This window comes from Delphinus delphis, chromosome 7, assembly GCF_949987515.2.
Source record: "Delphinus delphis chromosome 7, mDelDel1.2, whole genome shotgun sequence".
Taxonomy (NCBI): domain Eukaryota; kingdom Metazoa; phylum Chordata; class Mammalia; order Artiodactyla; family Delphinidae; genus Delphinus; species Delphinus delphis.
In genome coordinates, this window is record NC_082689.1 from 22363936 (window position 1) to 22391697 (window position 27762).

The following is a 27762-nucleotide window of genomic DNA, read 5'->3' on the forward strand; positions in this document are numbered from 1 at the left end:
GAGTAGGCAAAACAACCATATTGTCTAGGGGAGAGAGAGAGCACATTGTGGTTTGGAAGGACACAGAGTGTCAGGGAGACGTTCTGGATGCTGGCGATTTTGTTTCTCAACCTGAGTGATGGGTATACTCCCTTTATAATTCTTTGTTAAACTATACATTAATGTTTTATGCATTTTTCCTTGTACATGTGTCATATGTGTTTAGCTTTGCTTTCCAAAGAACATGGAAACTTAGAATTTGGTGGATATAAATAATCCTGTTGACTTTTTTTCTTCTAGATTGTACCTATGCTTTGAATTTGAAACAAGCTAGAGTCACAGAATCAGACACATATGATTACACATATGATCACAAGTAGTCTTTAAATTTTAAATTGTTCTTCACATATTTCTCATTTGGTAGTAAGAGATGTATACAACCTTGGGGGAAGTGAAGAAAATAATATTCATTTAGTGACTGTTATAAACCAAGAACTAGTATCACCTTTTATACAAACTATGTACACATCCTCACGACATCCCTAAGAGACAGATATTATTGAGTCTATTTTAGCTGGGTTTTATAAGGTCATATAGAAACTAAATAGTAGTGCTAGGGACTTGAATGTCCACCCCCACCCCCAGCCACGCTTGGTTCCTTTTCTCCCTCTCTCGACACATAGAGTAAGGGAGTTCTAATATTAAATAATTTCTCTCTAAATCAGATTTGTAATTTTGAATTACCAACTGGCTTTCTTGAATTGAGGTATACCAGTATTTTAAATCCCTCTGCTTTTGACATAGCAGATGAACTAACTCACTTTCTTGTGGGTTACAACTAGGAATAGAAAGTAAGTGGGGATATTTCAAGATTATCAATCATGTTGCTAAGGGCACAATGCTTATATATGTATTTAATTTCTTTCTACAGCCTGGGCTATATGCCAGTTGCTTTTTAATTATTATTATTATCATTATTACTGAGAGACAGAATGCCCTAGCTCTAGTTCCAGAATCACTACAGTCCAGTCACAGAAATGAAGATAATAATGAAGGCTTCTGTTTATTTCAAGCTTTCACTTTAGAGAAGGTCTAGCTAGAATAACTAGTAACTTGGTGCTCTCACGCAGGGAAAAAAAAAACGTTTTCCCAATCTCTGCCCATCTCTAGGTTGGAAACTTAGAGTTCTGTGGTCAACACTGGTGGATGGTTCATAATCTGCCAAGATGAAATAAGTTACTGGGAAATTGGTGCCCTTATTTTAAATATAAATTCTATAGGCTGTAAGATGTAAAGACTGCCTGATTTATTTGAACACCACACTGATCTTGCCTTCTTTCGGAATCTTAACAGGTATGGTATGATCCGGAAGGCTATCACTCCCTTCCAGCGTACCTCAACAGCCTGAATAATTTCCTCCTGCGAGTTAACATGTCAAAAGACGATGCTGCCCGACATGGTAAAGTTACTTACTTAGAAGTTTCTTGTATTGCAGCTTCTGCTACTGTCCACATGAAAATGTGCACTAGATGCCATTTCCTCCCAGTGGCAGCTATTTTATGGTATTTAGATCACAGATCTTTAAAAGGAGTTTGGAAGTAGTAACTACCACCAGATAGAACATTCTGGATAAGCCCCTTAACTTCAGGTTAACTTAGTTTCCTCATTTATCAAGTCAGGATAATAATGCTGACTTCCCACTTATTTGTGCTCTCACACCTAGTAGTTATATCTCATAGGAAAATATTTTATAACTATTTACTTGTACATAGGCTAAAAATTAAAATAACAATGTCAATAAATATTGTACACAAATCTAAATGTGAAAACAAAACTTTTAAGCTAAGAAGTTCTAACAGGAAAGAAGTGCTACCATTAACTGAGTACTTACCGTACTGACACTTGCTTTGTATAAAACATTGCTAATCCTTAGCTCCCTCTCAGGATGAGTAGTATTGTTTCCTACTGCTATTTCTCTGGGAATCAGAAGTGCCTGGCTCCTGCCTCTTCATTTTCCTAATACTTCTCTATACTCAGCAAGGTCTACTTTAGTGGGGTTTCCCAAGAAGCTTCCACATAGTTTTTAAAAAGGGTTTGGAATTTGAAAGAGACTTATTTGTTTTCTAATTCAATTACTCTTCATCAGACCATTCTATCTTCTTAAGCCTTGCTTAAATTATTTTCCCATACTGATCCCCCAAAATAATAATAATAAAGATGGAGAAAATAGAGTAAAGTATCTGCTGGCCAACAGTTTCTACCCTAATAAATAGGTTAACAGACTATTAAAAACAAAGAAATGCCGTTGTCTACTTTTCTTTCATTTCCCTACTGTTGGGCATAATAGCATGTGCTGCACGTTCTGGTGATTGTAGAAGTAAACTGTAGAGTCACATACTTATTCTAAGAACAGAATCTTTCAGAGTCTTCGTTTAAGAGAAAACAGTATTTTTCCCCAACTGCTTTCGCATTTTCCTAGCAGCAGGAGCCCTGAAGAAAATAACAAGATTGATAGATAGTCCTTAGACCTAGAGCATCAATAAAGTGTGGAGTCAAAAGTGGTAAATTAAGTTAAATGATGACTAAAGCCAGGTGGGTCTGCTATAGCCTGGTTTGAAACACTACTGAACACTTGACTTTCAGTAGGATGTCTTATTGAGAGCAAAGGACATTTGTTGCCATGACGGATAATGAAAGTATAAGAACCATAGAAATGACTAGGAGGAAATGTTGCAAAGGTATGTAGGTAAGAAAAAGAGACAATGCCACTTTTGAAGGATCAGCTTTTGAAACCTATATTGAGGTTTCATTTATTATTAGTGTTCTTTACCAAGATGAAAGCAGTCTGAATCACTCTGGATCCCAGCAGGCTTGTTGTGGCCCCTACAAGTGTATTTTTAAGTTACATAGTCTAAAGAATTAAGAATTCTGGAACATAAGCTTCATATTGACCCTAAAAGGAAATGTTTTTAATTTAAAAATAAGGCTTAGCTTGAGTTATATAGAGATTAGTACTAGTGTGCCTTCTGTTTTTTATTAACTTTTCTCATATAGGCTTATTATGAAAGTGGTAGCTTTCCACCTTCTCTGGAAGGAGTTTGTTCTCTTTCAGAAAAGAAATCCATGTCACCTTAAAATGCTTTTATTGTTTTGTAATGCATGTATGGGATCTGCCATGATAATGTTGTCTTTAAAAATCAGCTCAATTATTCTCCTGCCACCTCTCCCTACTACACTACCTGTTTTAAGCCACCTTTGTTGGATTCTACATGAATTGAGATTTTGCTTTAGCTGTAAAATTGATTCTCTTTGAATTTTAACATGCTAATAAAAATCTTTTAATTAGCTTTCCTTTGCAATGTCAGTATCTGTTATATTCATGTGGTTCCCTCTAGTGGTTAATTTAACATGAAAGTTCTGTTCTTTCTTCCCCTAGAATACAGATTTACTTGTGTTCACTAACAAATGCTACACAACCAGGCTCTTTTCCAAAAATATTGACACATTGTTCCCTCCACCCTAATGTTTATTCTTATTACATTACTAGCAGTGGTCAATGGGAAGTTACTCATTTTAGGTTTACACATGTAGAAATAACAGAAAATGTGTTCTTTTTAATGTGTATTGTATATGGGGGAAATAATTGAAATTGTAAGATTTTATTCGAGTCAATAAGCATTCATTGACTAATCGCTGTACTTAAGACATTATGCTGGATGCTGTAGAACCCACAGAAAAGATTGTGATATAGATTCCAAACCCTAATATATGTACTTGATGTTTCCGCTAAAGATCTGTAGAAAAAAAAATTGGTTTAGCAGCATTTTTCATATTGGAGTAAATGTATTTGTAAAGATTCCTCTGGTGAAATAGAGTATTTCTTGATTCTGAAATACAGATCAGGACTAAGAGAAATGTTTTCTCCTTGCCTATGTTATAATCCAGCAACAAGGTTTAAGTAGGGCCCAAAGAAAATTGAATCTCAGTAAAAAGAGAGCCCATTAATTTACACAAAAGATAAGAGAAGTGCATTCCCTCAATGATGTGATTAAAATTATCAGTCAGATTGATTATTGTTGCTGGTAGTTTCTTTGTTTTGATTTAACTATATATTGTATTTTTTCTTCAATAAATAACAATTGCAGATTTCAACCTCAAAATATGTCACACTCTACTTGATAAAAGTTATAAATTTAAGTTAATGGAAATAATATAACTTTAGAATAATGAATAATATTTGGGTGCTATCAAAGGGCCTTAATATCCTAATATAATGAACATATACTATGTGAGCAGTAGTGAGAAAGTTCTTGTTCAGCTTATGACTTTATAGGAAAAAGTACTTAAGGGATATCCTCACTCCTAGTTCTTTTCCAAAGTTACTCAGACAGTATAGGGTTTGCCTTCACACTGTGGCCCTTTGCGAAACTTGTCAGCCCATTTTGACTCTGTCTAACCAGCGTCCTGTAAGGAAAGGGAGGAAAGAACCTTGCTTACACTTATACGCAGAAAGTATAACCAACGCTTGGAGATACAGATAATTTAGGACTGCATTGGAGTTAAGTGACTACTTTTCTGGAGCCAGCTAGTTTCTCTGAATCATTTTGGATCTTTATGTCTCAGTGAAAATCCCTCCAGAGTGGCTGAAGTTCCCAAGCTCTACTCTTGGTAGAGTTCTAGAACAATGGGCATCTCAGAAGCAGTAAAGGAGGAGAGGGGATCCTCTCAGGCTACAGTATTTCCCTACGACAGCCAATAGCACAATGAAGACGGATGGGGGTGGAAAATGTCTGTTCTTCAGGAGATCCTCATATAATTGGTCTCCCTTTGAGGTGCTTCTTTAAATGTCATGCATTTCTAAAGTGCTACTGAATACAAACATCCTTATTACCAGATGGAGAGAAGAAACTGTAAAACAATGACTTAAATGTAGTAGACGGGAAACATGCTATATAAGAAGTGTAAATTCTTGCCCCTTCCCCCAAAATTCCATGCACAGTGTGAAAAACTGTTTTGGGCTTTTTGTGTGTGTGTGAGTACCATCAATTGTATGGCATTGATGAGACTGGCAGGGGGTGGGGGCATCATTTTCCTTTAAAAGAGTATCCCCAAAGTAAAATTCTTTAAGTGGGAAGCAGCCACACAGCACAGGGAGATCAGCTCTGTGCTTTGTGACCACCTAGAGGGGTGGGATAGGGAGGGTGGGAGGGAGACGCAAGAGGGAGGAGATATGGAGATATATGTATACGTATAGCTGACTCACTTTGTTATACAGCAGAAACTAACACACCACTGTAAAGCAATTATACTCCAATAAAGATGTTTAATAAATAAATAAATAAATAAAAATTGATACTTTTTTTTAAAAAATTTTTTTAATAAATTTATTTATTTATTTTTGGCTGTGTTGGGTCTTCGTTTCTGTGCGAGGGCTTTCTCTAGTTGCGGCGAGCAGGGGCCACTCTTCATCGCGGTGCACGGGCCTCTCACTGTCGCAGCCTCTCTTGTTGCAGAGGACAGGCTACAGACGCGCAGGCTCAGTAGTTGTGGCTCACGGGCCCAGTTGCTCCGCAGCATGTGGGATCTTCCCAGACCAGGGCTCGAACCCGTGTCCCCTGCATTGGCAGGCAGATTCTCGACCACTGCGCCACCAAGGAAGCCCCCTAAAATTTTTATTGGAGTATAGTTGATTTTGTTGTGTTAGTTTCAGTGGTACAGCACAGTGAATCAGTTATACATATACATATATCCACTCTCTCATTTTTTTTTAGATCCTTTTCCCATATAGGCCATTACAGAGTATTGAGTAGAGTTCCCTGTGCTGTACAGCAGCTTCTTATTAGTTGTCTATTTTATACATAGTAGTGTGCATAAAAATTGGTATTCCTGATTAACTGAATACCTACTAATGAAAAGAACCATTTCTTCTTTAAGGTATCATCTTGTATAGCCATCCTTATCCAGGAGTGCAAGACCAAGAACAAGCCACGTAAGCAGACATATATGGCATGACTCTTTTCTCCTTGGCTTATTGAGCCTTTGTATAAAGTGCTATAATTGGAAATCACAGTTGTATCTGAATGAATGTCAATCTAGAAGAGCTGGTAATACAAGTCACTCACTGGGATAAAAGGAGGTTTCTGAAAGTGTGTAGAGTGAGGTTGCCAAGTAGAGCTTGTTGACTGTAGATTCACAGAATCTCCTGCTTTTGTAAGTCAAGTGCATAAGTGTTTCATCATTTCAACTTCCCTGCATAGCATTTAAGTACGATTTCTATGCTCAAGAACTATATCTCTTGCATACACCCTGTAGCCCTTGTTGACTGAGGTTTTTCCATCAAATATCCCTAGTCAATTCAGATGCACTCAAGCTACATTTATCCCAGGGTCACAGCCAAGTCATGTAGAAGATATTATCTGGCTGCCTTGCAAGAAGACTTATTTGTGTCACAGCCAACTCTTGCACTGTTTTGTTGATGGCTTTAGCCGTGAATCTTTCTGAAAAGAAAAGAGTTCCCAAAACTTATGTGTGCTCTCCTCTCCCTATTGCTCAATGTAGAATGAGCAGCTTAATCGATATTTTAGTGGCGCTCTCCATCCTGCTGGGCTACTCTGTCACCACTGCCAGCTTTGTCACCTATGTTGTGCGGGAGCATCAGAACAAAGCCAAGCAGCTGCAGCACATTTCAGGCATTGGTGTCATATGCTACTGGGTGACAAACTTCATTTACGACATGGTGAGTAACTTGTGTCTTTGCAAGAAAGACAGGACCGATTTGGGTAGAAGACAGTTTTATATTTGAGATTTATTTGCCCTGGTTTGCTCCGATTATTGCCACAAAGACAATAAATGAAGAAAAAAATTGCATCAGGCTTATATTCGTCCAGCGGTCAGAAGAAAGAGAAATCCACCTGCCTTGCCCTTATCTCTGTGGTCTGAGGACCTTCTATATCAGATTCCCCAGGACATTTATTAGAATCCAGATTGCTGGTCCTCACTCCAGACTTAAGAGGTCCCTATCTTGGGAGTGGAGCATGGAGAATATGCATTTTTAACAACCGCTCCCCCAAGTTATTTTAAGCACATCGAAGTTTGAGAACCACTACTGTGGAGAAATGGAAGCTTAGGAGCAGAATAGCCTTGCCCAGTGGTACCACATAAGCAAGCTTATAAAAATCTCATCAACTAATAGTGAAAAATTCGAAGTAGTAGCCTCTGCTGAATAACACATTAGAGATTAGTAGGGAAAATAAAGGGTGAATTTAATTGATAACTCTCTTATTTGCCTAAAATGGTTCCAAATTCAGATGGTTTTTCTTGACTCCAAATGTGTCAGTATGGCCAAAAGCCCAGGATGGGTATGTATTTGCCTGGAGATTATGGTGAAATTGTCATTGGCTTGCAGGGTTGCAGAGTAATTAACTGCCTCTCCGTTTGGTTAATGTATCCAGTGAGGTCTGAAATGCGATTGTTGTAGAAGTCAGATCTAAAAAACAATGGTGATGATTCCTCTGGACCTAATAGGAGCTTTAATATGTCAAGAAAGCTTAAAGTACACACTTCTGTGAAGGGCTACTTACTACTTAGATTCTGGTTCTCATTCCAATTTTAGGAGATTTTCCTCCCTAATTAAATTCCCATCTCTTTCATTGTGTACATCTTGCTGCAAACCCTCAGCATTTACTCTATCTGCTTGCCGATGAAACACTGAATTCTTTGTTCATATCCTTGTGATTCTAAGAATGTGTGGTACCCACTGCCCTGCTGTTTTGCACAGAGTGGCTCACACTGATAACCAAGCCTTAGAAATCAACCATCTGAGAGAGTTCCAGCACTCAAAATAAAATCAATACTTGGAGGGCTGAATCGAATACAAAGATACCTGGCTGTCTTATCTTTCTCACTTAACCTTTGTCACCAAATGATCCCAAGTCTCAAAGCCTGGAGGGAGGAGCACCAGGGACTCTGAGAATCTCTATAAAGATGGAGACTGGCTTGACCTCCTATTTCAGGAGACAAATTCTAGAGTGAAATCAATGTAAAATGAACTGAATGTTACAAGCAACAAGAGCATAGATAAAACTTCATTTCTTCAAGTGTTTCTAGTTCAGTTTGTTACAGTTTTAAACTAGATGGGCTATTGATTTTTTTAAAAAATATTTGCCATGTATTAAACATAGTTTTACATATTCCCATAGGCCTTCTATTTGGTGCCTGTAGCATTTTCAGTTGGTGTCATTGCAATTTTCAAGTTACCTGCCTTCTACAGTGAAAACAACCTAAGCGCTGTATCTCTCCTACTTCTGTTGTTTGGGTAAGCTGCAGTGAAAGAATTAACAGAATTAAATGCTCCTAGATACAAACAGGACCTAAATCTCATTAGCTAATTTACAATTGTCTTGGGGTTTCATTAGCCATGAGTAATGATTAACAATACATTATACCTGCTAGTCCATAGTTTGTAAAGTGTAATACTTGTGAAAATTAATGTTGTTGTTGTTAATAGAATACCTGTCATTAATGAGCACTTACTGGGTGCTGTCACACTTAACAATTTACATATGTAATTTAATTTACGTAAAAATGGAGGCCTTAGAATGATCAGAAAAATGTGTATACATGTATGAATTTATATATTAACAAGTTGTGAGTATATATAAATATATAAGGCATTAAAAAGTAAATATATTCATGTATATTTATTTTTATTTTTATCGATGCCTAAGAACACACATAATATTGTTTCTGAATTAGGGTAATTAATACAGTTTGATACAACCAATACTTATCATAGCAGTTCTTTCTGCCCTGAATGAATGGGTAGTATCCATTTAGTTAACAATTGCAGCTGATGAAGGATCTCTCTGTCTCTAGTTGTACTTCATTACCCCAAAGGTCGCTCAAGTATTTGCTCAAAACAGGACATGCAGCTTCTAAGCATACTCTCTCTGCTTAGCTAGCTGACAATGTGGTTTTTTCTCAACTTTAAATTGTAAGATATATCTATTAAACTCACATTTCTGAGCCAAAAAAAATGTCTTGCCTGGGTGGGGTAACACCATCTCTAGGAAAAATTAATTTGTAATTGTAATGACTACTCAAGATTCCTTAAAAGACCTTTACTGTCATTTAAAAAGTGTGCTTCACTTTTTTTTTTTTTGGCTGTTGTTAAAAAGAGGGATAAAAGAGAGATCTAACTACAAGGCTTGACAACTGATCTCTAATGTTTATTTTCACTTTGGAACACTATCGAAGTTATTTATTTAGTAAAAGAATAATTACGGCATGATTTTAATTCTTAGTGTTATTACCATAAAGGTATGCCTCATTTTCTTGGATGTACCTGCTGGCTGGGCTCTTCCATGAAACAGGAGTGGCTTTCATCACTTACGTCTGCATCAACCTTTTTCTTGGCATCAATTCCATTGTTTCCCTGTCGGTGGTGTACTTCCTTTCCAAGGAAAAGCCTAATGATACGGTAAGGTCCTTTATTAGTCTGCTAAACTTCAGTTATTGGATCAAATGCTTCAACATGTTCCAAGGTGGAAAGATTTTCTGTATTTTGCATTCTCTAAATAGAATAGGGGCATTTCATTTGATTCTATTAAATATAGTAGAGGGGAAACTATGGCGTTTTAAAATTCTTTTTAGGTTCCATCTAGGTTAATGTCTATGATTATATTTACGCAGTGTCAAAACTATTGACATTTGATAGGGCTTGAGTAGGTAAATGGAGATACATTCAGTCAGATACCTTGTATGGCACTACAAAAATCATGCAACCAATCGGTCAGCTAAACGTTTTACTCATTAACAAATTGTTATGGTATGGTAGGGACAAGGACAGTGGCTTAGTTATATGACTATGGATTAAGATTCATTTGAGCACCCATAGAGAAAAAACCTGATTCATTCCCTTTCAGTCATGTATTGGAGTCTACTTCATTGTAAGCATCACTTTCCGTTCAGAGCTAACGGTCATGATTGGTGACAAGGGAAGCCCTACCAGTGCTGGGAAATTGAATGGAAAAGAATAGAAAGAAAATGAAGTGAGGAATAGACAGGCACACTCAGTGCTGGACAACTGAATGGAAAAGAATAGAAAGAGTATGAAGTGAGGACTAGACAAGCACACTCCAGGAGGAAGAAGAAAATCCATGAGGTGCAGGTGGTTGGTCCCAAGTGTGAATAACGTGAAAATGAGCCATATGCTCCTCGTTGAGATATGTTGTCTCTCCTTCTGTATCATTTTACCATTTTAGTCCCTCTTCTAGTAGGAATTACCTTAGGTTCTGAAACTTTACTGTACTAAATCCCTCCTTTACTCAGGCACCTACCCATAGATACTCTATCAGACCCTAGCACCCTGGCTGTTACTACATTCCTAGGACCTAAGGCAGGTCTAGAAGTGATTCTGCCCCCAGGGTTTGGCCTGACACCTTAGACCATCTTAAATATAAATATATATATATATATATATATATATATATATATATATATATATATATATATATAATCCTTTTTGGCTTGTGTTTTAGTAATACATCTCCACCATTTGGCTATAGTAAATGTTTATATGTAAATTCAGTAGGCATGTGAAACAATTGCCAATCTAGATAAGCTTCTCAGGTTTCAATATTTATCTACATCTAGTTTCAATTTTTTGTCAATTTGTTGGAAGGCTAACACTGAGCTTTATTTTTATTTCTTTTATTTCAGACTTTAGAACTTATTTCTGAAACCCTCAAGCGCATTTTCCTGATTTTCCCGCAGTTCTGTTTTGGCTATGGTTTGATTGAACTTTCTCAACAACAGTCTGTCCTAGACTTCTTAAAAGCATATGGAGTGGAGTATCCAAGTGAAACCTTTGAGATGGATAAACTAGGTGCAATGTTTGTGGCTTTGGTTTGTCAAGGAACCGTGTTCTTTTTCTTGCGACTTCTAATCAATGAGTGGCTAATAAATAAACTCAGGTAAATACAATGAAAACAGTGTTTGACATCCATGACAAAACTCAATTCAAAATATTCAGAGAGGGGTCAGTAGTCTAAGCTTTTCAATTAGTAATATGGAAATGTTTTGCTCAAAAAACTTTTAAAAATTGTAGCATAATTCACAATCTACTTAATTCAGTAAATAGTTATCAAACCTTACTGTGGCTCTGCAAGTATTGTAAAGTGAGGGAGTAAAATTAAATAAGCACAATTGTTAGCCTCCAAGAGATCAAGATTCAGTGGTAGAGAGAAAATATATACATAAACAAAAGATGTAGTCTTTGAGTTGTGTTTGGAAGGATAGAAAGTAGAAGTGGGGAAAGAGAATTGAGTATGTAGAATATTAGCAATGGATTTGGGAAAAGAAGATTGAGTAAAGTGAGGACAAAATCATCAATAAAAATACACATACCACTGACCCAACAATTCTAGGAATTTTTCCAATAGATATGCTAACACATATGCAGAATTGTGTATGTATAAAGTTATTCATCATAGCAAAAGAATTCCTAATAGCAAAAGAATGAAAACAACCTAAATGTTCTTCATTTGGGAGCTGGTTAAATGAATTATATGTATAATTTATCAATGAAACACTATGCAGCCATTAGAAAGAATGATGCAGTTCACTATGTAATGTTTGGGATTACTTCTAATATTTATTAAGTGAGAAATGCAAGTTCAGAACTATAAATGAAGTATATTACAATTTGAGTTTAAAAAAAGGAATATATATTACTTATGCATACATATGCATAGATTATTTCTAATTATGAGTGCCTCTGTTAAAAAACTGTATATGGTTGAAGGAGACTTACTTTTCACTAAATATTCTTCAGTACCATTTTAATTTTAATACATGAACGGCATGTATCACCTATTGAAAAATAAGATTTAAGTTAATAATAATGAAAGGAAAGATAAGAGCAAAGATAGAAAAATCTTGAGGCATATTTGAGAAGTGAGTAATACAATTTGACTAGAGCATAGACTAAATGTAACGAAAGAGTAGGAGCTAAAGCATGGGGTTGGAAAATTATGGAGTCTACTGATTGGTTAAAAAGCGATAGCTTGGACTTTATTCAAGAAACAAATAGTAGCACATTAAAGGTTTTTGAACAGACACCAACAGGATCAAATGGTGCTTTAGGAGCTGTGATTTTTGTGGAGACAGTGCATACTGTAAGGGAAGAGTCAGAGACGCTGGACCAGTTTGAGGTTCTTGGATAAATCTGTGTGAAAAAAAAATGAAAGCCTGTGATGGTAATAGAAAAAGACAGAAAATGATAGATGACTGGCTGTTATAAGGCATTTCCAGTGCTAGGAGTCTGACTGCGTGAGTGGATTTTGGAATGGGGATGTTTTCAAAGAAAACATCACAATTGGAATCTCTGGGGGTATCATTAAAAGAAACGGGACATTGGGAGGAAGACCTGAATTGATTTGTTGGTTTGTTTTGCTTTGGTATTCATTAGGCAAGATACTGAAGTGGGTTTGAGATTTCGTGAGTTTTCAGGACTGATAACCTTAATATATTGGCTAGATCCTAGATAAGACATTCACAGTAAAAAGACTGTAGAATAACATTCATATTGTGATGACAAAAGAAGAAATAGAGAGGATTTAAAAAAGGTGATCATTGATCATGGGCTTGTAAAATGTTGAGTCTTACTAATGACTCTAGTCTCTCTGTTAGGCAGTAACTTTCAAACCCAAACTAATTTCCTTGTTACTGAAATTAAGATTCTCACTTTTAATAGTGGATCTGTAAGCATTTAAGTCATGGAAAGCAAAAGCTGTTTTCCCAAATATTATAACAAATATTGTAAAGAGCATCCGTACTAATTTTTAAGTTGTTTGAGTACCATAATGCATAAAAAATTTAAAAGAAACCTAGTATGTGATAGCACACTTTTAATGAAGTAAGAACTTATTAAAATATGTCAAAACTGAGTGGTACCATTTCAGAGTCATTGATGCAGAATCATTGGGCCCATTTTTTAGACGCTTCTTCAAAAAATTTCGTTCTCCACCTGTTATTGAGACAATAGTTGAAGATGAAGATGTGTGGACTGAGAGGTTTAGAGTTGAGAATGGTGCAAATGAATGTGACCTGGTTCAACTCCATCATCTTACAAAGACCTACCACCTTATCCACAAAAAGATTATAGCTGTAAACAACATCAGTGTTGGGATACCTGCTGGGGAGGTAAGGAACAGTGTTTTGTTTCTAGCTATCCTTTGTATTGACATGGTTAAGTGACAAAAATCTTTATCTTTCCTTAATTTTTTTCTAGAAATCTGAAAGCCAACCCCTGAATATTTTGATGGATTCTATATATGTAATTTACATGTGTCTATGTGTTACTTACCCTGTAAGTCTTCGTTTTGGCAGGGAGGACTCACCACACACCAAATCCTGAGCCCCCTCCCAAGTTACTATCCTCCCTGAGTGGACTTTCAGTCAAGAAGTCCAGGCAGGGTGCTCTTTTCAACTCTTAGTTTCCAGGCCTCTTCAAAAGACAGCATAAAGAAATCAGTTGTCGGAAGTGATTTCATATTCATATTCACATTCATATTCACATTCTTGCTGTTTTCACAGAAGCAATAGTAAGGCAGCTTTGAAAGGAGGAGAAGAATGCGGACATTTCCCTTTTTGCCGAGCCTGACTGCAAACTAAATGCATCAGGTTTATTCTACCACATAAAGAGATTATCGCTTCAGTAGCTTATTCAGTAAAGTTGTGGTTTTGTGTGAATAATTTGAAATCTATAAATATAATTACTTTGTCAGGTTAGCATATCTGACTTGGGTATCCTATCATGTCACACAGAGGTGTGCTATAATATAGTATGTAAAACAAGTCCTATGTATATGTAAAATGTTCAGATGATTAAAGGAAAAAAAGATACTTAAGTACCTAATTGTTTTAAAAGAAAAAGTTTTATCCAGTGCCAGCAAAGCACTGCAATATCCATGAGTAATTCGAGTGATTTATTTTTCTTGGTAATTTATTTCACCCAAGGAGAAGAAAAGAGATATAATAGTACCATGTCTTTGGTTTGAATTAAAGTTTACATCTTTTTTTTTTCTCCCTCAAACCAGTGCTTTGGCCTTCTTGGGGTGAATGGAGCAGGAAAGACCACCATCTTCAAGATGCTGACTGGAGACATAATTCCTACAGGCGGAAACATTCTGATCAGAAATAAGATTGGGTATGAAAACAAATGCTTCAAATTACTGAACACAATATAATTAAATGAGAAAAATAATTACAATGAACTCTTTCTGTTATTTTGTGGTTATATTATTAAATCCTTAGAGGAGAAACAGCTACTCGAGTGGAAATTTTTAAACCTTTAAGTATGACTATGATGGTGGGATTGTTTTTACCTCTTTTTTCCAGACTCACCAATCACGATGACCCAAATAGAGCTACCTTCCCAACATCTGAGGGCTAAGAGGGAAACATCTTCTGAAAGTCATTTGTGTTTTTGATTCTTTCAATTCAGGTCTCTGGCTCACGCTGACTCTGACAGCTCATTAATTGGCTACTGTCCTCAGGAAGATGCTTTGGATGACCTGGTAACCGTGGAAGAACACTTGTATTTCTATGCTAGGATACATGGAATTCCAGAAAAAGATATTAAAGAAGTGAGTATAAGTGTGAAAAACTAGTTCATTTGAAAACCATTATTATTTCTGCTTCTCACACACCCACCCTCAAGACCAAGTTGACATCTGGAAAATTATGACATTTCTCTCCTGACAGTGATAATTGAGGCAGTATTAGCTTGATTGTGTATATCATAAATGAACCTATGCACTCGACTTTAGAAACATCTTGGCCCATGTTTGTTCAGTTGTCTTTTAAAAACTATCAAATAAAGAATGACATTTGCCTTAGGCTCTGGACTGAGCCATGTTTGGTGATGCCTGTATATCCTTTAGTGTTCAGATAAGTACTGAAACATGGAATTACCTACAAAATGCCCAAGTAAAATAGAATAGCTTCCAATTTGATTTTTTATATTTCTTTTTTTTAATTTTTTTTTTTTTTTGGCTGCATTGAGTCTTCTTTGCTGCATGCAGGTTTTCTCTAGTTGCGGTGAGCAGGGGCTATTCTTCGTTGTGGTGCGCGGGCTTCTCATTGCGGTGGCTCCTCTTGTTGTGGAACATGGGCTCTTGGCACGCGGGCTTCAGTAGTTGCAGCACCTGGGATCAGTAGTTGTGGTGCGCGGGCCCCTAGAGCACAGGCTCAGTAGTTGTGGCGCACAGACTTAGTTGCTCCGCGGCATGTGGGATCTTCCCAGACCAGGGCTCGAACCCGTGTCCCCTGCATTGGCAGGAGGATTCTTAACCACTGTGCCACCAGGGAAGTCCCTGAACTATTAATGTTTAAGTGGACCTTTGAAAATAAACTAAAATTTATGTTGAATTTAAATGTTTTAATTTTTTCGGGAATGTATTTCTTCATTATAAAACTTTCTTTTCACAAGTAGCTCTTTTTCTGTTTAATGCTTTAAGGGTTTTGGCAAGGGAAAAATCAACTTAAGTCCTCTTTTCCACCCACAGGCTGTTCATAAACTCCTTAGGAGGCTTTACCTGGAGCCCTACAAGGACAAAACTACCTCTATGTGTAGTTACGGCACAAAAAGAAAATTATCCACTGCACTGGCCTTGATAGGGAAACCTTCCATACTGTTGCTGGTAAGAGAATCATTGTGAAAAAGGCTACTACCTAATTAGAACCACATATCCAACAGTGTGTGTAACAGTTCATTATCATTATTGCAATAAACATTTACTGGGGTCTCACTATATGCTAGTTATTTTGTAAAACACTTTACATATATTGTCTCACTAAGGAATTTATATCAGATAATTTGTTGCCACAAAAATATGCCGTCAAAAATGTTTTTGTCTGAAGCTATGGCTCAGTCGGTTTCAGAGGAAACATGGGAATAGGAAGTAGCTGAAACGAAGTCAGGATATTCAAATGAGTAAGTAAAATTATGACAGAATTTGATTCCCAGTTATTGAAGAAATCAGTTCTATTAGTAACTGATCAGGTGAACTAACATATTTTCCAACTTCTACCAAAAAGGAAATACACATTTGAGGACAACATGCTGTGCTAAAATGTTATTTCCTTGTTGCTTAAAAATATGAGTTACCTAGCTTGAGATGCAATCTTGACAATATGCCATTCTACTTTATCTGAATTTTTTGGAGGCAAGAAATACGTGTCACGTTTATATTTTGATTAAGAGCTGAAAAATTAAGTTGATCACCTGGAAATATAAATTACACTAGGAGTGACATAGCATTCTGCTCCCCAGGCCAAACACTGTGAAAAGTATTTATTTCAGAGAAATAAGCTTGCCCTTATTTTGGAAGATCCCCTTCATTCAAGGACTTCCAAACTCCAGAAGAGGCTTAACTATATGCAATAAAATCACCAGTTATAAATCATCACATTATTCCAGAGATTAAGTAATATAGAGGATCAAATCATTTAAACTGAGTAGAGTAATGCACAACCTATCTCTCTATAATACCGGAAGCTTATAATGCATTATATCCCCGCCAATCGATGCTCATAATGGAATTCTATTGTATAAGTGTACCTTAAATTGAAGAAAACAATCCTTAGGCACCCCTGTGAGATAATAGATGTAAAGTACTTTAAAATGTTGTTAAAAGCTCTATGCAAATATTATGTATTAATGAGCTGAACTAAAATCAGGCTATGAGAGAAAGATACCGTATTTTCTCTTATATATATTTACTGTAATGCCATTGTCTTCAAAAATAGGAACAGTGACAATATAACCTTTACTGTTTCCCCAAATTAACACTCATTTCCTTCTTTAAATTTAAATTTAACCCCTTACTGTAAAAATAAACCTCTGATGATCCTATGTATATACTTTCCATTTCAGACATATGTTTTTAATTTTTACCTAACCTTGACCTACAATTTGGTTTTTTAATCATCTGTCAGGATTTATTATTGCTTGTTTAGGTTTTCCATTGCTGCATTTCTAATTTTATGTCTGAATAATTTTTCTAAACATCGTTTACTTTAAAATGTAATTTATATCTTTCTATTTGGCAATTTCTGCAAATCTTACTTTTATTTCCCCAAGGAGTATTAAATTTCAATTAATAACATAAAACTGAAAGTACACCTCAATCATATTAACAAAAACAAATCAAATTGAATTCTCTGTGCTTCACATAACATATTATCTATCACTCACAGCCACAATTCTGCCATCAGGAGCAAGGTAGCAGTCTTGCTGATGTAGCTTCAAATATATATGTGACAATATAGTATTAAATGTAAAAATTCTTGCTTTGTCAGTAATTGAAGCAGAATATTTTCCAAAGAAATATGAGAGACAAGTGTAAAGTAAGAGTACAACTTCACTGAGATACTTTTTAAAACACATTGACAATTTTAAATGATTAATTTTGAGCTTTCTGACAGCAGCAGAAAGAAGCCTATTAAGTATAAAACAAGTTAGTCACATGACCTGGAAAAGTGATTTCTGTTCTAGGCAAGTGAGATGCAATGATTCATGTAAAGAACCTCATCAAAATTTAATTAATTTGATAAATTCTTCTTGTAACTTTCTATTAAGGATGAGCCAAGCTCTGGGATGGATCCTAAATCAAAACGGCACCTCTGGAAGATCATTTCAGAAGAAGTACAGAATAAATGTGCCGTCATCCTCACTTCTCACAGGTAAGCTGAGAGATGACACGATGTTAGGATGAGAGACGGGAAAGGTAATCCCGTGTAATATATACTGATAGTGAATTCCGCAATTGGATTAAAGTATTTTCTGTTCATAGTCAAAGGAGCAAGTCCGGAAGGTTTCATGGTGAGACTCCAGCTCCTGTGGTGGGACAGGGCCTAAGAAATCTTTTAAGAAACAAATTTCCCATAACTTGCGGCCCTCTTAATTCAACTATGCCTCCCTATTGCCTATCACATAAAATTCAGCATTTTTCGGCTTAGTATGCAAGGCCTTTTATTATCTGGCCTCGTCTAAACTTCTAGTCTTTTTTTCCTATGACACTCTCTCCTATCTGTCAATCTGAATGACTCGTGGTTCCGTGTACACTCACTGCTCTTTCCTATCACATGCACTTTCTTTGGCTGTGCCTTCTACTGGAATTGATCTTTTCACAAAATCTCTCCAGATTCTAATCTTACTAGTCCTTTAAGAGCTCGTTCACAAGCCTTCTCCATGAAGTAGACCCTTCCAATCAATTAGGTAAAAAAGCTACTAAAGAATTTTCTCTGTGCCTTTCTTATAAGGTCGGCCTTATATTAAGTTCATCCTTTCGTTATAATGATCATATAGTAGAAAAAGAACTAGGTATGTTTAGAATCAAGAGACTTGTTTATATCCTATATACTAGCCTTGCCCTGGCACAGTATACGTTCTGAAGCCAATCATATAATTTCTATTAACTTTTTTTTAACTTTTTATTTTATGTTGGAGTATAGCCGATTAACAACATTGTGATAGATTCAGGTGCACAGCAAAGGGGCTCAACCATACATATACATGTATCCATTCTCCCCTGATTTCCATTAACTTTTTTTTTTTTTTTTTGCGGTACGCGGGCCTCTCACCGCTGTGGCCTCTCCCGTTGCGGAGCACAGGCTCCGGACGTGCAGGCTCAGCGGCCATGGCTCACGGGCCCAGCCGCTCCGCGGCATGTGGGATCTTCCCGGACCGGGGCACGAACCCGTGTCCCCTGCATCGGCAGGCAGACTCTCAACCACTGAGCCACCAGGGAAGCCCTCCATTAACTTTTGTATTAAGTGGACAGGGTGATACCTAAGATCTCCTCCAGTTATCATCATACATGAAATTAGAATTATATAATCAAGTACAGGTTAACTAGTTATAAACACAGAAGCATAGAAGCCAACTGAATACGGAGTATAAGGCGTAATGAAAACAGCTTAGTAGTATTTTGGGAACATTTCTTACGAAATGTAGGTCTTGAGTCAAAGTTTGAAAGAGCTTAAAAGAAATACTGTGTTTGATAGAGTGGGCTATCCAGGTGAGAGAGATGACCTCAAGTTTGAGAAGAAACAGTAATAAACCCTATATGAAGACATTTAATTTATATGTTAAAAGATATTTTTGTTCTTCAAGGGAAAGGACATTTTAAGGAACTCAAATACTCAAACAGTATTTCTAAGGTGCCATAATGAAAAAAGTTAAGCTTATGCTCATGATCTTAAACCAATTTTCTGTGCCCAGAATACTGACATGATTCTGTCTTCCAGCATGGAGGAATGTGAAGCTCTCTGTACCAGGTTGGCCATTATGGTGAATGGAAGGTTCCAATGTATTGGATCATTGCAGCATATTAAGAGCAGGTGAGGAACAAATGTATTCTTTAACACATGGTAAAGGGTAATCATATCTACCAGTGCTATACTCACCTTCAAGGATTATCACAGCAGCCCATCCTACAATGAGTAGTGAAACTGGAATGGAGAAGTTAATCATTAATTTACCTTGAAGTTAAATTATAGTACTGAGGATTGAATTTTTTTTTAATTAATAACCCCAAAAGCTGGAAGGCCTAAAAGCTAATAATATCATTATTATTATTATTATTCCCCAACCAAAATACTCTCAGAAAGCAGTTTCAACAGTTATCTTAGTGACAAATGACAATGAAAACACGACGATCCAAAACCTATGGGATGCAGCAAAAGCAGTTCTAAGAGGGAAGTTTATAGCTATACAAGCCTACCTCAAGAAACAAGAACAATATCAAATAAACAATCTAACCTGACACCTAACGGAACTAGAGAAAGAAGAACAAACAAAATCCAAAGTTAGCAGAAGGAAAGAAATAAAGACCAGAGCAGAAATAAATGAAATAGAAACAAAGAAAAGCAATAGAAAAGATCAATAAAACTAAACGCTGGTTCTTTGAGAAGATAAACAAAATTGATGAACTATTAGCCAGACTCATCAAGAAAAAGAGGGAGTGGATTCAAATCAATAAATTTAGAAATGAAAAAGGAGAAGTTACAACAGACACCATGGAAATCCAAAGCATCCTAAGGGAATACTACAAGCAACTCTATCCAATAAAATGGATAACCTGAAAGAAATGGACAAATTCTTAGAAAGGCATAACCTTCCAAGACTGGAAAAGGAAGAAATAGAAAATATGAACAGACCAGTCACAAGTAATGAAATTGAAACTGTGATTAAAACTCTTCCAACAAACAAAAGTCCAGGACCAGATGGCTTCACAGGTGAATTCTATCAAACATTTAGAGAAAAGCTCTTCACAGGTGACTTCTATCAAACATTTAGAGAAAAGCTAACACCCATTCTTCTCAAACGCCTCCAAAAAATTGCAGAGGAAGGAACACTCCCAAACTCATTCTACAAGGCCACCATCACCCTGATACCAAAACCAGACAAAGATACTACAAAAAAAGAAAATTACAGACCAATATCACTGATGAATATAGATGCAAAAATCCTCAACAAAATACTAGCAAACAGAATCCAACAACACATTAAAAGGATCATACACCATAATCAAGTGGGATTTATCCCAGGGATGCAGGGATTCTTTAATATACGCAAATCAATCAATGTGATACACCATATTAACAAAGTGAAGGATACAAACCATATGATCATCTCAATAGATGCAGAAAAAGCTTTTGACAAAATTCAACACCCGTTTATGATAAAAACTCTCCAGAAGGTGGGCATAGAGGGAACCTACCTCAACATAATAAAGTCCGTATACGACAAACCCACAGCAAACATCATTCTCAATGGTGAAAAACTGAAAGCATTTCCTCTAAGATCAGGAACAAGACAAGGATGTCCACTCTCACCACTATTATTCAACATAATTTTGGAAGTCCTAGCCACAGCAATCAGAGGAGAAAAAGAAAAGGAATAGAAATTGGAAAAGAAGAAGTAAAACTGTCACTGTTTGCAGATGATATGATACTATACATAGAGAATCCTAAAGATGCCAGAAGAAAACTACCAGAGCTAATCAATGAATTTGGTAAAGTTGCAGGATACAAAATTAATGTACAGAAATCTCTTGCATTCCTGTACACTAACGATGAAAAATCTGAAAGAGAAATTAAGGAAACCCTCCCATTTACCATTGCAACAAAATGAATAAAATACCTAGGAATAAACCTACCTAGGGAGACAAAAGACCTGTATGCAGAAAACTATAAGACACTGATGAAAGAAATTAAAGATTATACCAACAGATGGAGAGATATACCATGTTCTTGGATTGGAAGAATCAATATTGTGAAAATGCCTATACTACCCAAAGCAATCTACAGATTCAATGCAATCCCTATCTAATTACCAATGGCATTTTTAAGGAACTAGAACAAAAAAATCTTAAAATTTGTATGGAGACACAAAAGACCCTGAATAGCCAAAGCAGTCTTGAGGGAAAAAAGACAGAGCTGGAGGAATCAGACTCCCCGACTTCAGACTATACTACAAAGCTACAGTAATCAAGACAATATGGCACTGGCACAAAAACAGAAACATAGATCAATGGAACAAGATAGAAAGCCCAGAGATAAACCCATGCACCTATGGTCAACTAATCTATGACAAAGTAGGCAAGGATATACAATGGAGAAAAGACAGTCTCTTCAGTAAGTGTTGCTGGGAAAACTGGACAGCTACATGTAAAAGAGTGAAACTAGAACACTTCCTAACACCATACACAAAAATAAACTCAAAATGGATTCGAGACCTAAATGTAAGACAGGCCGCTATAAAACTCTTAGAGGAAAACATAGAAAGAACACTCTTTGACATAAATCACAGCAAGATCTTTTTTGATCCACCTCCTAGAGTAATGGAAATAAAAACAAAAATAAACAAATGGGACCTAATGAAACTTCAAAGCCTTTGCACAGCAAAGGAAACCATAAACAAGACAAAAAAACAACCCCCAGAATGGGAGAAAATATTTGCAAACGAATCAACGGACAAAGGATTAATCTCCAAAGTATATAAACAGCTCATGCAGCTCAATATTAAAGAAACAAACAACCCAATCCAAAACTGGGCAGAAAACCTAAATAGACATTTCTCCAAAGAAGACATACAGATGGTCAAGAAGCACGTGAAAAGCTGCTCAGCGTCACTAATTATTAGAGAAATGCAAAGCAAAACTACAGTGAGGTATCACCTCACACCAGTTAGAATGGGCATCATCAGAAAATCTACAAACAACAAATGCTGGAGAGGGTGTGGAGAAAAGGGAACCCTCTTGCTCTATTGGTGGGAATGTAAATTGATACAGCCTCTATGGAGAACAGTGTGGAGGTTCCTTAGAAAACTAAAAATAGACTTACCATATGATCCAGCAATCCCACTACTGGGCATATACCCAGAGAAAACCATAATTCAAAAAGACATGGCACCCCAGTGTTCATTGCAGCACTATTTACAATAGCCAGGTCACGGAAGCAACCTAAATGCCCATTGACAGACGAACGCATAAAGAAGATGTGGTACATATATACAATGGAATATTACTCAGCCATAAAACGGAACAAATTTGAGTCATTTGTTTAGATGTGGATGGATCTAGAGACTGTCATACAGAGTGAAATAAGTCAGAAAGAGAAAAACAAATATCGTATATTAACGCATGTATGTGGAACCTAGAAAAATGGTACAGATGAACCAGTTTGCAGGGCAAAAGTTGAGACACAGATGTAGAGAACAAATGTATGGACACCAAGCGGGGAAAGCCGCATGGGGGCAGGGATGGTGGTGTGCTGAATTGGGCGATTGGGATTGACATGTATACACTGATGTGTATAAAATTGATGACTAATAAAAATCTGCTGTATACAAAAATAAATAAAATATAATTCAAAAATTCAAAGAAAAAAAGTAAATGACAGGACTTCCCTGGTGGCGCAGTGGTTAAGAATCTGCCTGCCAATGCAGGGGACACGGGTTCGAGCCCTGGTCCGGGAAGATCCCACATGCCGCGGAGCAACTAAGCCTGTGCGTCACAACTACTGAGCCTGTGCTCTGGAGCCAGTGAGCCACACATACTGAAGCCTGTGCTCCTAGAGCCCGAGCTCCGCAACAAGAAAAGCCACCGCAATGAGAAGCCCCCCCCCACACACACACACACAAAAACGTTATCTTGGTAACAAATTAGACCTTGACAAGTACATGAAGGCATCGATTTTTATCTAGAATGTTCATTTGCCATTTGAACAGGCTTTCAGCAAGCTATTTAACATTTTTACTACATTCAAAACCTTTTCACCAAAAATACATTGGGGAGATGTGCATAAATATCATACTATCAAATTAAAATTAAATTAATATTTTTATGTTTATCATAGTGCATATGCATTTATACATGTCCATGTTAATCTTCCAACATCATGACATTACTTTATACCTTTGTCTGTACAACAGCTTGGCTTTCTTATAAGACAATATTAACCAAGATAAGAAAAAAGGATGAAAAAGGCCTTATATATTGTTCCCAGAGAGTCTGTTGTGACTTGTTTACAAACTCTATTTTTGGTGCAAACTGTTAGCTAGTATATTGATTTATTATTTATTTTTAAAACCCCAGTGATTTTAATCTTTACTATTCACATCAAATCTCCAATAACTTGCCTTTAAAGATTCTCTTTGCTTTAAATTAGAAAGTATGTAGCTCCAGGAATTTACATCAATTACCAATTCATGGATGCCAAAGAAAGCCAGGATTTTGTATTTTCTTTCTAATGCAACTTTTGTCCAAAGGATCTGACTTTGTATAGTGGTAGAAATAAATAAAAAGTAATAGCAGTGTACTATTTCCAGTTTGCAACAGGCCCTGAACTTTTATAGCAAAATGGTAGTCTTTATATAGGAAAAGGGGCTATCATGGTCAGCTTGGGTCCTGTTTCACTATCTAGAATTCCAAAGGAGCTATTTCAGCAAAACATAACTCATACTGTATTTTGCACTTCTTTCTAGGTTTGGACGAGGATTTACCGTCAAGGTTCACGTGAAGAATGTCAAAGTGAGCATGGAGCCCCTCACAAGGTTCATGCAACTTCACTTTCCAAAAACATACTTAAAAGTAAGAGATTGACTGGTTTTGATAGCTATAATCTAATATCGTAGTGGATGTTTGTCATTTTCAAGCTGACCATAGCCTTGTTATTCATCAATATATATTTATTAGTTCAAGATGCTTAAGATACTCTGAAGCACACTTAGTATTAACAGATAAAATCTTCAAATTAGTTATATATTTTTGTAGCTACTTAAGAGTAACATAGTCCTTTTACATACCTTTATTTCTTCCTCACAAAGGCTTTATGACCGTATTGTATTACTTTTCAGGTTGTATGCTTAACTAGATTATTAGTTACATATGTTAGGGAATTGAGGAATGACAGATACATATGACCAAGGGCATTTCTTCTAAGAAAAAAAAAATTACAAATTTCCAGAATGTCGCAGCTAGAAGAGATTATCTCCTTTGCTTTCCTCACTTGAAAGATAAGCCCACAAAGTTTTGAGCAGAATTGCTTGGAAATCAAGTTCTTAAATCACACACTACTTGAAACATTGCTCAATTAATTTCATCTTACATATACATATCAACAGGATGGACACACACAGATATATACATATAAATCTCACATAGTACATATTTAAATGCACTTGACAAAAAAATTATCATTGTAACATCTTTGATGTGCAGGTAATTGATATAAGATGATTATAGCAAGTGATTGTTTTTAAACGGAAGTCAGGTGTGGAATGATGAACAGAAATTGGAAGACTTGGGCTGAGGTCCAGCTCTGCCTATGTGATTTCCAGCAAGACATTTAAAGTCTCTGAGCCTCGTATTCCTATTTTACAAATACTGTTGATATCTACTTCACAAGACTGGTGTGAGAACTAAATGATAAAATGTCCACAAAGATGCTTCATAAACTGTCAGGCACCATATTAACGTGAAGTGATTTTGGAGAGCAAAATAGAGTTCCTTTTTAAAAACAATTCTTTTATCTCTACAAAATACCTTTGCCTCAACCTCTGATTCTTATCAAAGTCCATTTTCTATCATCTAAATTAAAATCAAATTTAAAAATTAAAGGACACTTTTTTTTTCTTTTTTTTTTTTTTTTGCACAAACCACGTTGGTCATAGTACTTCTTCTTTCAGTGAACTTCTGGGTTGAAATCTGTGTTTATTCACTGAGTGATGAGATTACATTTGCCCTGGTCTGTTCTTCAGGGGACTAGCGCTATACAAGACAAGTGCAGTGATGATAAAAGTTTGATTACTTCCTAAGCAGACCATTCTCTACAAGTATGTGATGGTTTCTAGATCTCTAAAAGGGAAATAACCAAACAACAATTTGGGAGTAAAAATAAGTATCGATATGATAGCCTGATTGCACTGACAGGTATGATGTAAACACAAATCAATGAGAGGGGCTAGACAGCGAGCAAAGGAGTGAGAAGAGGGGTTTCCAGTAACGCAGGTCTGGAATACCAGGCTGCAATATACAATCTTGATCTGATCAATATAGGTTACAGGGATTGTTTATGGAGTAAAAAAAACATCCTGACCAAACTAGTGTTTAGGAAAGATTATCCTAGCTACTTTGTGCCAGAACATATGAGTGTATATGGTTTCTAAGCTTCTGAAGAGGCTGTTGCAATAACTCAGATGTGGAGTGATGAGCAGCAAGTTAGTAAAATTGATGGTGCAGATAGAGAGGAAAGGTTACATTTGAGAGTTATTTTAGAGGAAAAATAAATAAGATATGATAATTGATGAAATATGCAGAAAAGCAAAATGTTGAAGATACTCCAAGGAAATAAGAATAGATTACTAAATTGATGGTGATACTACAGACTAAATAAACTGAAAAGTATTTTAGAGTGAGTTAAGAAAGAATGTAGCATTATTTGAATGAGGTTTCTCATAGACAATGCTTTTGAAATCTGGCAACTATAGCCAATATAAATTGAACAGCTAATCCTTAGCCTTTTAGAACAATTTTAACATTTAAAAAAAAATGAAATTTCTAAAAGTTATCTCTGAAAACGCTTATGTGAGCTAAGCGTAATCTGACATAGGCAATACCATTCCACAATATTTTCTCCTAGGCAAGACTATAATGTCTTTATAAGTGCACATGAATGTAGAATATTTTGGAATTTTCATTAGCTTTTTAATTTGTTTTCTCTTGGACATTCATAAAACTTTTTATCTCATCTTTGAAAGCTGTTAATCTCAAAACATACCCATTATTTACAATGTAACATCATTTTCAGAGGAATGAATTTCAGTACGTTTCTTAGCTCTTGGTCAAGTTATGTCTAGTCAAGTCAATATTACCTGACATTGAGAAATACATTTTTTCCCTTTGGTTCCCACAGGATCAGCACCTCAGCATGCTAGAGTATCATGTGCCGGTCACCGCAGGAGGAGTAGCAAACATTTTTGATCTGCTGGAAACCAACAAGACTGCTTTAAATATCACAAATTTCTTAGTGAGTCAGACTACTCTGGAAGAGGTAAGCTGGATACCATGATCCATGTGCACAATGTCACATAAATTATTATACATTCTGATTATTGCTTTTTAATGACATTGAATTTGTTTTTGATTGAAGCAGTATCTAAACTTGCACCTGAAAAAGTTAGCTTAATTTATTTCTAAGTGCATTTGAGGATGTTAGGAAAAAATATGAAAAGAGTTAACTATTTTTAATGGAGAAAATGTTTTTTTCCTTCTATAAGACATCTGTACCTATCAGTTATCTGTATATGTAAAGCAACAGTTATTTTCATCTCTAAAACAAATAGCTGTTAACACTTTCCTTACTTTTTCCTTGGTAGGTTTCTTAAATAACATTTCTATTGATTGGCTTCCTAGATTAGGGGAGGATGGAGTTATCTAGTGAGAATTTGGTGCCAAAGCTTTAGATCTGCTAGATTCAGGCAACCAAAGTGGTAAATGCAGGATTCTTTTGTTTCATTCACATCATCTGTCTTAATTACATTTATATTCGATAACTCGAGGCATCATGGAACATCCTTCATCACCTTTGCACTGTTTTAGTTTTATACAGTTCAACCAACCTGATATATAGAACATTTGATTGGACCTATCACTGGAATGGGTCTGAAAGTGAGGCTACAGAGGCCTCTGAATCATGCTGCATCTCATGGACAATTTTTTATGGGAAGTTAAGCAATTATGGCCTTACCAACACAGAAGATTTATCCTTTGACTTGTAACCAATTACCAGTATCATGTCTGGCACAAAGTAGACTCTCAATATTTTCTGGATGAATCTATGACTAATAGAATTTTAAACAAAGTCATAAAGTTCTGCCTGTTAAATAATAAGCTTACTGAACATAATGTTAATGTGAGCTTTGTATACAAATTTTATTTTAGTGCATTAACTGTTGAAACTAGCGAACCTCTTGAAACTAGTGAAATTTCTCTCAACATCATCATACAAACATTTGACAAGGGCTTGGTTTGGGCTCCTTGTTAAAAGATACTTGAAAGATACTGATACAGATCAAATAGATACAAATATGTGGCTATAGATATTTAATTATAGCTTTAGATTTATATTATGATTATAAATGTATTTATAGTTGTAGATATAGATATTATTTTCAAACCCCAGATAAATTTCAGTACCTAAAGGAAGGACTCC

The 27762-nt window shown here is 36.0% G+C and overlaps 1 protein-coding gene across 1 annotated transcript in view; it reads left to right on the top strand.

Annotated features, from left to right (window-relative positions):
- Positions 1-27762, top strand: part of ABCA12 (ATP binding cassette subfamily A member 12) — a 180294-nt gene that overhangs the window by 151208 nt on the left and 1324 nt on the right. Inside the window, exons 39-52 of the mRNA XM_060016160.1 lie at positions 1333-1438; positions 5914-5968; positions 6538-6715; positions 8178-8293; positions 9298-9457; positions 10699-10952; positions 12978-13182; positions 14079-14188; positions 14486-14627; positions 15549-15683; positions 17624-17727; positions 19294-19386; positions 24035-24140; positions 26464-26601. Coding sequence (XP_059872143.1) covers positions 1333-1438; positions 5914-5968; positions 6538-6715; positions 8178-8293; positions 9298-9457; positions 10699-10952; positions 12978-13182; positions 14079-14188; positions 14486-14627; positions 15549-15683; positions 17624-17727; positions 19294-19386; positions 24035-24140; positions 26464-26601 — 1902 coding nt within the window. The remainder of the gene's footprint in view (positions 1-1332; positions 1439-5913; positions 5969-6537; positions 6716-8177; positions 8294-9297; positions 9458-10698; positions 10953-12977; positions 13183-14078; positions 14189-14485; positions 14628-15548; positions 15684-17623; positions 17728-19293; positions 19387-24034; positions 24141-26463; positions 26602-27762) is intronic.